This window comes from Lactuca saligna, chromosome 1, assembly GCF_052625555.1.
Source record: "Lactuca saligna cultivar CGN05327 chromosome 1, ASM5262555v1, whole genome shotgun sequence".
NCBI classification, from domain to species: Eukaryota; Viridiplantae; Streptophyta; class Magnoliopsida; order Asterales; family Asteraceae; genus Lactuca; species Lactuca saligna.
In genome coordinates, this window is record NC_136417.1 from 29,491,953 (window position 1) to 29,506,151 (window position 14,199).

The 14,199-nt window shown below is 40.5% G+C and overlaps 1 protein-coding gene across 1 annotated transcript; it reads right to left on the bottom strand.

The window, feature by feature from the left end:
• Positions 1-8,207: 8,207 nt before the first annotated feature.
• Positions 8,208-12,818, bottom strand: LOC145030486 (Tudor/PWWP/MBT superfamily protein). Its single transcript, XM_078978849.1, has 3 exons — positions 11,992-12,818; positions 10,095-10,867; positions 8,208-9,396 (listed from the first exon to the last, which is right to left on the bottom strand). Exons 1-3 carry the CDS (start codon positions 12,180-12,182, stop codon positions 8,573-8,575), a joined length of 1,788 nt encoding a protein of 595 aa, XP_078834975.1. The 5' UTR covers positions 12,183-12,818; the 3' UTR covers positions 8,208-8,572.
• Positions 12,819-14,199: the final 1,381 nt, after the last annotated feature.

Genomic DNA, 14,199 nt, shown 5'->3' on the forward strand with positions numbered 1-14,199 from the left:
GGCCTTCTTCATCTCCTCATCGGCTGCATACTGAGGAACAAGAAGAGCCCTCTCCCTGAACTTGGCGGTGATCTCCGCCACTGCCTCTGTAGTCTGGGTAAGGTCCTGAAACTCCCTAGCTAACTGCTGCACCTCAATGACTGGTGCAAACTCCGCCCTGAACCTGGTAGAGAAATCAGCCCAGGTCATGGCATCCAATGCCGCATCATCCCCGATGGCATGTCCGACCTCCTACCACCAATCCCGTGCCCTGTCCTTCAGAAGACAGGACGCCAATCTGACCTTGTCCCCCTCGGGACACCTGCTAGTGCGGAAAGCGTTGGCCACATCCGCCAACCATCTGGTACTCGCTATGGGGTCCCGCGCCCCATGATAGTCTGGAGCTCCGCATGCCCTGAACTCCCTGAACGTAAGTGTGCGCGACCCCATCATGGCCGCCATCTCCGCACGGAAAATACCCAATCTCTCATCCATCAGCTCTAAAATACCCTCCTTGATCGAACCGAAGATCACAGGAGTCTGCTCCAGTATGATGCGGGTAACCTCAGAAGAAAGGAACTCTCTGGTCTGCTCATCCATCTGCCCGACCTCCGGGCCTAATCCCGATCCTGATCCCCCTCCGGCATCTGAGCTCCTGACTGCTGGTCTCGGACGCAAAACTACCATTCTGAAACATATCATAACAACATCAGAACACTGAAATATCTCAAGGGATCATGACACTGCTACTAGCTTCCTGGTCTTGTCTTGGACTTCCTTGATTCGAGTACGGATCCTCTGCTTTCAGTAGTACGGGCCCATACTACCTTCCACATCTATCCGTACTTTCCTCAAGAACTGCCTTGACTCCACCAAGTCACTTCTACTACTGCTATTCTCTGCTACTCTCATCCTAGGCTTGCCCTAGGGAAACCTCAGGCTCAACACGACTGGTCCTCAGCTGCTGAAGGTCTCCTCATAATGCCAATTAGCCACCACCTAAACACCATCACATGTGATGAGGATCAGATAATCCTTCAAGTAAAAGACCCGTCCCTATAACGGTTGGACTCAAACAAGAGCTGCGCAATAGGGCCAGTTCCAGTACTCTGGGATTATTCAAACCTGATCACATGTGGTGTGACGTGTTCACCTAATGGCTAACTCCCATTACTCAGAACCCCACCAAGCATGAAGCAAGCAGCATTCGGATAAGGGAAACAGACTCAGGCAAAACTATTCTCATAACAAGAAACTGCACTAGCAAAGGATGCTAAGCTCATACTATCAGGCATAACCTAAACAGGCTATCCTACTGCTGTCTACTCAGTACTAGCATGCAATACTCATAAAGCTGTAACACATAAGCAGGAACATAAGGCATTCTCCTAGATCCTTAGTCCTATACTAGCATGCTGTTCTACCGAAACTGAAACTGAACAAATAACTTGTATGGGTAATTTGGGAGTACTTACTTGAGCTCGGCTGACCGCATGCACACACCTCTATCTTGTTAAAAACTATTCTTTCTTTCTAAGTGCTTTCAAAATTCTCTTTGTAATACGTTTTTATTATTTTTAAAATAAAATCTTTTATTTCCCTTAGTTTGAGTTCAGATACACCCGGGAGTGTATTCGAATCCCTCAAACCAGGGCTCTGATACTAACTTGAAACAACCCAAAAATACGACCCAAAAATTTCGTTTTTCGATATAATCAAAACCATAATCAGAGTGTCATATAATAAAACCATACGTGATGTATTCCAACATAATAGAAAACACTGTGTGGAAAACTGTATCATACTACGTCAAATCAAAACAAACTAAATCAATCCCAGGCTAAAAGCTAAAGCTGTGGTGTGTGCGATGCCGTCACCCCGAGCTCTTCCCTTTGCTTGCGGAAGTACCTGAAACCAAAACTGAAACTGTAAGCACGAAGCTTAGTGAGCTCCCCCAAACTACCACATATCATACAATAACATATAAACACATATTGGGCCTTGCCCACTGCATCGGGACGAAGCCCGACAACTGCATCGGACCGAAGTCCGGAACTGACTGGTACCTTGTCCCCTGCATCGGACCAAAGTCCGGAACTATCTGCATCGGACCGAAGTCCGGAACTAACTGCATCGGACCGATGTCCGGAACTAACTGCATCGGACCAAAGTTCGGAACCGACTGGGACCTTGTCCTCTGCATCGGACTGAAGTCCGGAACTAACTGACTGAGCATAGCGTAGCATAACATAACAACTAGCATGAACACATATACTGCATACTACATCGGGCCGTAGCCCGGAACACATAATACATAACACATAAAACATAGCACACAAATCCTGTCTGAGCCACGAAGGCATCAAACATACTAGCTACTGCATCGGATCAAAGTCCGGAAACTACTGCTAACTGAACGGGCCGGTATTGTGGCCTTAGACCCGTCCCTACTGGAAGGAAACTCACCTCGTAAACTGGCTGCTGAGTGTGTGGCTCTGGAAGCTAACGGCTGCTGCTCCTGTATCTCCCCGGCTACAAGTCCATAAACACACTCAATCAAATACTAAACACTGCACTTGGGTAAAATGACTCTTTTACCCTTGGTCAAAGTTACTCTCATTTGGACTGACTCGCCGAGTTGGGCCTCCCAACTCGCCGAGTCCTACTCTCACTTTTCAATCCTACTCGTTGCTACTCGTTGAGTATGGCATCGACTCGACGAGTACCCTCTTGATCCAAGAACTCAGACAATCTTCATCCGACTCGCCGAGCCGTATGAACATACTCGACGAGTTGTTCTTGATCTTAAGAAGATTGCCTTGGACTCGCCGAGTTGTATGAACAACTCGCCGAGTCCCTCCATTACTGAGTCTACCTTCAACTTGCAGAGTCCACTCTCTAACTCACTGGTTCCACTCAACACTGCTAAAAATGAAGGAATCGGGGACTCGCGACTCAACTCGCCGAGTCGTTCTTCCCGACTCGCCGAGTTGCCGCCATGCAACTATTTTTCACCCGATTTTGCTTGAATCCAACACATACAAATGATAGATCTGAGTCCAATAAGCTGGTTTACCACGTAAAGTTTCCAACTTTACGTGTACAACACATGAATAAGGGAAAATAAGGCTAAAAGATGCATAAAAGGGATAGATCTAGGGTTAATATGCAAAGTATCCTCATAAAGGCAATAGATCTGGACTATGGGACTTCTCAATGAATAGATCTAAGGATATCTCGGCTTGTTAGGGCATTCATGCAATCATAAGGCTTGGAACAAGCATCAACTAGATCTTAGAAGAGTTCTAATGGAGGTTTAAAGCATAAAACAAGAGGGGAAATCCGAAAATACCTCAAATAACTCAGATTTGCCCTTGGATCTTGGCACTCCACCTCTTCTCCTTGCTCCTTTCTTCTTCTCCTTCTTCAAGCCTTCACAAAATCACACAAAATCACTTACAAACTCTCAAGGATGAACTAGGGTTTTCTCACAGCTTTAGAGGGTGAAGGAGGCGAGAATGGGGGCTATAATGTGACTTAAATAGTGGGCAACCCGGGGATTTAGGGTTTCACCCAGACGGACAGACTCGCTGAGTCCGGGATATGGACTCGCCGAGTCACTAGCTAACACGTGCTCGAAGTCGCGACCCTACTCGGCGAGTCAGGCTATGAACTCGCCAAGTCCCTCTTGCAAAACTTTAAAACAATTACTAATGAATTAACATACCGGGAACGGGTCGTTACACTCTAACTCTGAAAACCCTAACCCTAATCCATTTTGGTGATTTTTGATCTATTTTTGTGATTTGGTGGCTAGAAGAAAGAGAAAAGAGGTTCTAGAGTGTTGGTTCAACAATGAGGCTTCATCATCATCATCTTGTGTACATTTTGGACCATTTCAGGTGTCCATGATCAAATCTTTATAAGATCAAGTTTCTAGATCTAGATTATTGTCCGTTTTCGTTCTTGGATGATGAAGTTTGCATGGAAGAGATTCATAAAGTCAACAACTTTATGATCCCTAAGGGTCCTTTGAGCATCATATCTTATGGATCTAAAGTGTAGTTGTAATTTATGAATCTTGCATGAGTTTGGAGCCATTTCTATTTATTTGACCTAAGATGGGTTTAGGACATGCATGGGGCCTGCTTGTCCATCACGTGATCATTTTTACTGACTTAAGGAGTCCTTATTAACTTCTGAAAGAGTTCGGGGTCGAAGGCTTAATGGATTAAGGACTTAAAAGTTGGATTTTTAGCCTCAGACTGTTCTCATAGCGTGAGACAAAAGGACTCACGACGTTAGGATCGTTTGCTCCCGTTTTTGGTTACCTGATTATGGCTCACGATGTGAGAGAAGGTTTCTCACGACAGGAGGGCATCCCTGTTGACTTTCCCTTGACTGAGTTGGCTAGGTTGAGTCGTGATGATTTGGGATGTGATTAAGTGAGCTCTCATGACGTGACCAAGGCTGATTAGGACGGGAAATGAGGTTTTAGGCTATTGGGCCTAGTTTTCTATCTTTGGGTCTTCTTGTGTTTGGGACGATTTGGAGCTTTGGGTGTCATTTAGAATTTTGGGCCTCCTTGGATTAGGCCCATGAAGGGTTTTGGGCCCAATGAAGAAGTTGGGCCATATTGAGCTTTTTGGTGCTATTGGTTTGGGCCTCGGTTTTGGGCCAAGTGAGCAAGCGATAAAATGAACTTTTACCCTGAGTGTTGGACAATCGGACTTCGATCCTAGCTATGGGTTGCAAACCAATTATTAATTTGGTATTATTTGATGGTGCTAGCACGCAGGGGTTTTCCGGATCGACAATTCGATCTTTTATCTAAGATATTCAACAGCTTGAGGTGAGTCTCCTTGTAACACCCCGAGATTCAGGTACATTTATTCCACCCTTATTCTTTGTCAATTGGTCATGATTGGTCCTTGAGTGGAGGAAGCCTTGCAAGTGAGTACGCGCATGCGCTTATTTTGGACGCAGAGTTGCTAAGGTACGTTGGGCGTACCCATAATTACGCCGGGCGTACCCGGTCCAGATGCAAAACCCTAAGAAGACTTGTGCACTATTTAAGGGATGCTAAGGCTCATTTCTCAGCCTCCATATCAGTGAGTAAAATCGTAAGAGAGAACCTTCCATCATCCTTAGTGAGTGTGTGTGTTCTTGGAGCTAATAGTGCCTTGGTGTGTTAGTGAAGAAGGAAGAAAGGAGCTTGTGGAGACTAAAAGCTTGAAGTGCAAGTTTGGATCTAAGATCTACAGAGAAAGGAGCTGCATTTAGAGGTATAAAGTTCAAAACTTTCCTCTTCGTTTTGGTTTGTTGTTGCATGTGCCATTTCTGGGTTAAAAACCCCAAAGGTGGAGAGTTTATGAGTGTAAGGTGCTCCACGATCCGAGATCTGTCCCTTTTCAGTAGTATTTGTGGTCTAGATCCATAAAGTTCCCATTTGGTCGTTGATATGAGGTCATCCTTGAGTTCTATGCTTTCTAGGGATATATAATGAAATGTTTTGGGTGCTAGTGACTTATTCAGCCATGCAAAGGCTTAAACTCATCTACTTTATGGTTTAAGAGGCTTAGCAATGGTCAGATCTAAAAGTTGGACGTGGGTATTAACTGTTTAAGACCCCAAGAGCTGAAGGACCGAAACTGGGTATTACGTCGGGCGTAATTCCAATACGCGCAGCGTAAGGGGTGGCGCACCCTAATCCTCTGAAGGTATCGATTACGCCCAGCGTACATGTTTGGTACGTGCAGCGTAACCCGAAGGGTTGACTTTTGTTGACTTTTAGGGTTTGGTCAACTTTAGGGTATTTGAGCCATGTGAGGGGTAAAATGGTCTTTTACCCTCATGAGAGTATTAAGAGAAGGGATGGTCTAGCCTTGGGAAATGTGTTGAAGTCGAGTGTTTATTTCATATGATTAGGCGGAGACTAGATCTTATCCCACGGAGTCCGAGATTTACAAGTTACCGAGCTACACGAGGTGAGTCTTCTCACTATACGTTACCTAGAGTGGTATTTATGTGGACCGGAGGGTCTTATGTGTTGTGTATGAGATTATGTGAATCTATGTGCTATGTGATATTTGTATGTTATATGATTGTATAGACCGGACCGGAAGGTCCAACTATACAGACCAGACTAGAGGGTCCAACAATTCAGACCGGGCCCAACGAGCTACGGGACTGGAGGGTCCCGCTGAGACACGTCGATCGGAGGGTCGTACATTAGCCTCGAGTGGCGTATGTGTTGTATGTGGTATTTTGGGAAACTCACTAAGCTTTATGCTTACAGTTGTTGTGTTTTGTGTCTCAGGTACTAGCGATGACTGTGGAAAGGCGCTGGCGTGACCCATACACATTAGAGAAAGGATTTGATTTCTTGTGATTTTGGGGTATGTTATATTTTGATAACTATTGTTGAATACTTTTGAGAATGTTTTTACATAAATTGGTTGTTGAAAAATGAAAATTTTGTTTTGAAAATCTCATCATTACACTCCTCAATGTACTGTGGGTTGAAGGCACCAATGTCGGCTCATTGGCTTATATATTATAGGGAGACCAAGGGTGGCCCTTGGCATTTGTATGAACGACCAGGAAGTGGGTCCTAACAATTTTGTATGCAAGACCAGGGATCAGACCCTAGCATATAAGTAGAGAGTTAGATATAGATTGTTTGCTAATTGTGTTTGTGATACTTTCATGGACGACCATGAGGTAGCTATTGACACTTGTATGTAAGACCTAGGGTTTTGGCCCCCATCCTGGCAAGGAAAGACCATGATATGGATCGTGACATAATGGCAAGACTATAGTTCGCACATAGCATTTTCTATTGTATGTATGGTATGTGGTATTTTGGGGAACTCACTAAACGTTGTGTTTATGGTTTCAGGTACTTCTGGTTCAAAAGGGACGGTCCGACGTGATCGCAACACATCCAACCATGTTTTTCGCAATTTATCGGTCTTTGGGATTGTACCCTAGTAACTGTTTTTACATTTAAATACTTTTGAATGATTGTTATCACTAAATGGAGTTTTATGGTTGAATTAAAAATAAAATTTTTACCTAGAAATTTTGGAACGTTACATACCATGTCCCATCACCTAATCCTCAACAGTTAACTGATCACATTATCAATCTCAAAATTCACACTAAACACCACCTAATATATATTTTACACAGTATTCATAGAAAAGTCTCGAAACTTTGGTTTTTTTATGAAAAAAATGATGACTTTCTTTTTTTTAACGTAAAAGGACAAAAAAAAAATCAAGAAATCTTTACACATTTGAGATTTTAGGTGATAAAAAACTTTTATTGGCTGCATGGATTTTTTTTAAATAAACAAACTTTTCAGAGGTTTTTCGAAAATAAAATAAGTTTTTAATGGCTTTTGTGAAAATGCAACTTTTTCTTAGAAAAAATAGAAAATACAATAAGATAATACTCTTTATCTTATCAAAATTATACAGTGGGTAGATAGAATATAATAACATTATTTTGCTCAGATATTGAGAATTTAATAATATTATAGCAAAAATAATATTTTTATGATCCGAATTATCTGAATCATATAAAAAGAATACAATAACATTACAATAATAATATAATTAAATTATAATATAATTGCAATGGTATTACAATAAAGTCACCATCCGCCAGTACAACACCATCCTCACTTCACCTTCACATTATAGAGCGTTTGATCATCACAGAAAAAGACAGAAGAGTAAGGAAAAAATAGTAGAAAGAGAAGTCGTGTGGTTGGATGTGGTCACACATAGAGGCGTAGTATGCATGTTATGGTGACTGGTGAAAGTGTTATATCGTCACCTTATCTTTTGTTTGTAAAAAACTCATTGTAAGTTGTAACACCTATTATTTTTGCAAAATTTGACAAGTTTATCCTTTTATGTATTAATTAATAAATAAATAAATAAGCCTTTGATTTGGGATGTCCATTTCCTACTAAAATTTGACCAGATCATTCCTCTTATGTATATGCTTCTATTGGAACTAAAACCCTTTACCAAATTTTTTATTAAACTTTCTCGTACACCAACGACAAACCTAAAAAACAAACAAGACAACAGAGCAAGATGAGATATTGATATATCCGTAGTACCTTTAAATATTTTGTCATATTACATTCCATCAACTTGATAATTGATAATTAACGCTACACGCCCACATAAGCCGAGAATAATTAACGAAACTTGAACCAAGATGTCCGAAATCATGACTAGACCCGAGTCTTTACACCTAAAGACTAAAGTTACACGCACCATTGGCATTTCTATACAAAACGTGACCCATTAAAACAAACCCTGCTCCACGCACGCCATCATCCACCCACAACTCCATTATTGTACAACGGGGCGTTGAGAGTGTATTTAAAAACTAAAAACAAGCAAACAAACCAACAAAGTTCCAAACTTGAACTTTCTAACCAGATCAAAAACCCTAAATAGTTTTTTTACTTTTTAAGGGCTAAGACTAATAAATTACATTCATCATCCCTGTATTTTATCCAAAGTTACAGACAGACACCACCACCGCACCTCTTCAGTATATAAAAATTTCACCTACCAAGTGCTGTATTTATTCTACCAAAAACCACCTTCAACGGGACACAAGCTTCTCCAGGCTTCTTAAACTTTCCCATTTCATTCGCCGGTCTTTTAGACCCCGTTAAAGACGACAACCTTCGGATCTTTTTGTTCGATAAGATCCCGTTCCCGTTTCTTTTCGCTTTTCCCGGAGACTTCCCGCTCACACTCACACGTGCTTCTAGAACCATCCGGACATCCCCGTTGTTGACCACCCCATTGACTCCACCCAACTCACAGCTGCTACTATGACATTCCGAACTGTTCAATTCGAGATCCGATACGCTTTCACTCCCATTCAAAACCTCTACAAGAAGCGGGTGCCCCGTTATCGGTTGACCGGTCAACTTGCTCATTAGAGATATATATGGGACATGTTGAGGATGATGTCCGGAATTAACCTCGATATTAACATCGTACAAAGACCCGCTATCCTGTTTTCGGAAACCAACATCTGACGACGACTCGTATTTCGGGTTGACTGTAAACCGGGACTGCCGATAAGGAAGTGACCGATGTGGGGCCGTTACCGTTACCGTTGCCGTTGCTTCCTCAACCGGGGGCGATTCGGTAATTTGTTCCGACTTCACTTTACAGACATACGCATTGGCTTCGTTGGGATCTAAAAACTTATGAATGGTTTTACTTTTATTTCTTGAATTCCGTTTCCCTTTATGCTGCCATTTTGAAGTGCCACCGGAATTGATGGAACCGGATTCTTGTATTTCGTTGGGTCCCACCGGAGCCGTATCAACGAGACTACTTTGACCAGATTGAAGCTTTTCGGATACCATTGCTGTCCATTCAAACATTTTGAATCAATTAGCACAAGTTTACAGTTGATCGTGTATTTCTTTCTTATCGCATCCTACTTTCATTTCTTTCCTATTACAGCATTATATCAATGTAATGCAAGTTTAAAGTTGCTTTAAAGGCTACTTTCATTTATTTATAGCATCATACTTTCATTTATTCCTATCAACGCGTTGTGCTTTGAAAAATCTACCTAACTGTAGCAACTGCTGTCAAATTACAAATCAATTTTCTTTTCAGTGCTATAGCCTATAGTGATAGAATATATATATATATATATATATATATATATATATATAAAGTACAATGTCTCGATAAGAATAAAAAATTGTAAGTTTTATAACCAGGTAGATTTTTGATGCTGTAACATAAAGAAACAGAAGTAGGATGTTATAATGAGCACAAGGGCTAAATGTAAGAAATAGCAACATACTTTCATTTATTTATTTATTATAGCATCCTACTTTCATTTCTTCCTACTACATCATCATACTTTAAAATATCTACACAATTATAGCAGTGTCATCTAAAATCGGGTAGAATTGTCAAAGTGCTATGTCTTAATAAGAAAAAAAAAAAAAAAGGTACAACACTGTAACCGAGTAGAATTTTTCTAAGTAGAATGCCGTAATAAGAATAAGAAAAAGTGCAATAAAAGTTGGATGCAATGATGAAAAATACCTTTAGTCTCCTTTTCTTCTCCGATAAAAGGAACATCAAAAAGCCTTGCAGAAGAATCATTGTCAAGTAACCCCGAAATACTGGAACTTCCATTCTCTTTCTCTTTCTGTTTAGAATCTGTAGGCGAGTGCGAGACATCATTATTGGAGCTATCAGAATTATTATTATTATTAATTACCACCGACAAACTTCCGGAAACTTTGTTCTCGGGCAGGAAGGATCCGGATCCGGTCAGCTGTTCACACATAACAGGCACGGTCACCATGGCGGTAGTCTCCAAAACCTTAGTCAACTGGCGGCGACGGTTTTTCTTTTTTAAAAACTCATGAACATGTGCCACCTGGGAACGCCGCCGCTTAAACGCCCCACTGATTCCGATGTCCTCAAGTCCTCTCATTCGTTTCTTACTTCCTTCATTCCCATCGTCTTCGGAATCATTCGGGGTCATTTCCAATTCCAATTCCGGTGGGGAATTTGAGATGTATTCTAAGCCGCTTAATTTGTCTGACATGGCTTCGGTGGTTTCTTCTTCTTCTTCATCTTGATCTTGATCGGGTTGTAAGTGTTTAGTGTCGGATTGTTGGGGTGATTTTTTGGGTAATCGGGAACTTTCGATCTCAAGGGCGTGAAGAATTGCGTCTTCTCTACGTGCGTATTTCACTGCTTTTTTGGAAGGAACGACGGCTGATGCTTTTGCTTTTTCGATGCATTCATCGTATTCGCCACATCGGAATGATTTTACACGTTTTGATTTTTCAAGATTATACCAGTCTCTGCATCATAAATAGTGTGGTTCTGATTTAGGGATTTCTGAAACAAACGGAATCCACTGTTCCTTCTTTCACAAGTCAAAAAAATTTCAGAAAATTTAGGAGTCCATTTTATCCATATAGTCAAGCATGCTTACAATCAGAATTAATGGAATCATGAAAAGAATGAAATGATACTATGAATGGAATGGAATTGACAAGCAAATTAAAAAAATGGGTCGCTAAAATCTCATATAAGATTATATTAAATAATATAAGTGTAAAAATTTGTGTCACTTAAAACTACATAAATAGGAATTGGTTACACTGGAAGTTACAATTCCATTCCATGATGGAAAGGGGGAAACACCCTATGACTAAGGAATGAAAAATAATGAAGAGGATGGAATCACATTCCTATAGGAATGGTCCCTTTCATTGTATTAGATAAAACAAACAGCTTTTTTCCACTACACTGGAATGGACCATTCCCTTTCCTGATTCCATCAAACTGAACACTGCAAAAGAGTAGTGAAGGGTCGTTTTGACAGTAGCAGTGGCTCTACATAACAAGGACCTAACTAAGGCTGATATATTCAAGACTACTTTTACTACAATAGTACCATTATAGCTATTATCAACTTAGTTATGAAATTTGGGCTCACTAATGCCCCTACCTCATTTCTCCCACTCCTAAACATCATTTCAAACCATAATTGCAAGCTTGTTATTTTGGTCTGTTCTGATGATTTAACATGCTATTTGATCACCAATTGTATATGCCATGTTGATGTGGCATATATCATGGAGCCACCAGGACCTAAGAGGATTGCTTGGTTTGATCAGGTAATATCTTTGATTTGCAGCAAATTGTGGTTAAAAAATATAAGCTTCTTATGAATTTGTTGAAAAAGGGTCGATTTGGGTGGAATAATAGGTTGGGAAAGCTTTCAAACAACTCAGGAAACTAATAGCTACTACATCCTTAAGTTAAACAAGCTTTAATTAGGGTAACAAAGACACTCAAAAAGCACAATAAGAAGTGTTAAAAACTAAAGAAAAAATTAGGGTAACAGCACAAACAGGGCATAAATTCGTTGAGCTTCATGCAGAAAAGAAATAAGTGATATAATGGAACTGTCACTTACACACTTGCATCATCTCTTCCTAGTAGCTTCACCGGAGTACCCAATCTCGGGGAAACCAGACAACTTTCCGGTAACTCATCAGGCCCCAATATGCGACCCGGCCACCACGATCCGTTTCTACGCCGGACCCAAACCAACCCACCCACGGTTGGGTCAATATTTTTGCCGTTTGCTTCACAAGAGCTTCCCATTCCCCAAAACCGATAGAGAAAACCCCAATAACACCTTAACCCAATCTCAGACCCTCCATCTTAAAGACGACGATAAAACTGCTTATCCGATTAAAATAAAATTAAGAAGAAATTTTGATGACTAAATAATGTCTTTGCTCCTAAACCCTAAAACCATTTCAAAGTAGTATACATCAGTGATACTGCATGCAAGGACATACCCCCGGATAAAAAGTTTGATCCAAGCAAATTTAGTTGAACAAAATCAAGAAAAACGGATGGGCAGATCCAAGGGGAAATTGAAACAGAATATTCGAATTCTTTGTTTTCAAATTTCAAAAACAGCTGAAGCGATTTTGTTTGGGTTTATGTAAAATCCTTGCTTCTTGTTCTTCGATTTCCTTTAGATTTTCATCATCAAATCAAACCGCTGTTTGTGCTAGCGTTTCCGCAGTGGGTGTGAGAGAATGATGGCGATTGATTAAAAAACTGCTTATGGGTTCTGATTCGGAATGAAAATAGGCGTACCTTTTGGTATCTTTTTGCCAAAAACAGAAGAACAGAGAGAGAGAGAGAGAGAGAGAGAGAGAGAGAGTATGTGTGTGTTCAGAGTTGAGAGCGGTGTGAGTGAGAGATTGTGTTGGATTATTTTATGTTTTTATTTTTTGAAGTGGGGAAGACTACGGGGTTTTAATCGTCTGCCACCATAACCTAGGGCACAGACTTTACCAAGAAAATCCATAACTACCCCTTAAGCTTTGTAATTTGTCATGTTTAACCCTCTCTATGGAAGGGGAGGGATACTTGTGTAGTTGTGTATATGTGGAATTATGGAGCCGGTCGTTGTTTTTTACTATCTACTAATATCTATATCGAAATAAGAAATTTATTCTATCAATTATTTAAGAAATTTATTCTATTACTACGTAGGAAACTCATAAATTATATAGATTGATTTTAAAAAAAAAACATGTAAACAGAAAATATTTTTTAATATATAATTTTAAAATAAAAAAGAAAAAAACAATTTATTGCAATTTAATATCATATCATATATGTGAAATATAATATTTTAGACAAAAATTGCAAACATAATCCTTGTGGTTGTCAATTTTATGTGTTTTTGTTCAAAACGAAATGTTTGTGCACCACTGGTCCAAAATTGGATATTTCTATTGTTTTTAGTCCATATTTGCTTAAAAAGACCATTATACCCTTATAATTTGCTTTTCCATTTTTTTATTATCTATTTTTATTCAAAAAAAAAAACTCACCGTCATCCTCTCTTTCTCTCTCTAAAAAAATTCATCATCATCCTCTCTCTCTCTCTCTCTCTCTCTCTCTCTCTCTCTATATATATATATATATATATATATATATATATATATATATATATATATCTCCCCTTCTGTCCCTCTCTCTCAATCTTCATCTGGGTTCTTTAACTTCATCTTCTTAAACAAACACACATACAAAATAATGAAGATCCTTGTCCGATGGAGAAAAAGAAATACGAACAGGAACAGCCCTAAGGTCGATGAATGGTCCAGTGGTCCAGCTCTTGTGTCTTCTGTCTCGGGAGAAGGATATGAAGGAAAGGGGCTAGGTGTGGCTTAGGGTTTCGAAGGGAAGTGAATCGAGTGGGTGGCATCGGGTGGTGATTGTCGGAGATAACGACGACAACAATGGGGTAGTGGCATTGGGTGGTGATGGCGGAGTTATGATAGCAGTGGGTTGCTCCGCCGCTTCCTCTCTCTTCTGTTAGGTAGCTTTGCGAGGAACATATAAAAGGCAGTAGCGGCATTGGGGTGTTTGATGGTGGTGGGTCATGACAAGGGGGGCGGAGGAGCTACCACAGTCGATTGTGGTGGCTCTCTTCGCCGAAGAAATGAGAAACGATGGAGAGAGACAAGTATAAGATGAAAGGGAGATCGGGGAAGGGATTTCGACGACACCAGCTATGGTCGATGGTGGTGGTTTGCATCCGCGATGGGTGGCAGTCGACTTTTGGTTTTCTTGCTTGTTCTAGCGATTCACG

Bases quoted from the DNA above. Each gene is read 5' to 3' on its own strand.
- LOC145030486 (XM_078978849.1), bottom strand. From the start codon at position 12,182: ATGGGAAGCTCTTGTGAAGCAAACGGCAAAAATATTGACCCAACCGTG. The intron at 10,868-11,991 runs GTAAGTGACAGT...TTTATGATGCAG, and splicing joins GGAAGAGATGATGCAAGTGT to AGACTGGTATAATCTTGAAA. The intron at 9,397-10,094 runs GTATTTTTCATC...TTGAATGGACAG, and splicing joins AGAAGAAAAGGAGACTAAAG to CAATGGTATCCGAAAAGCTT.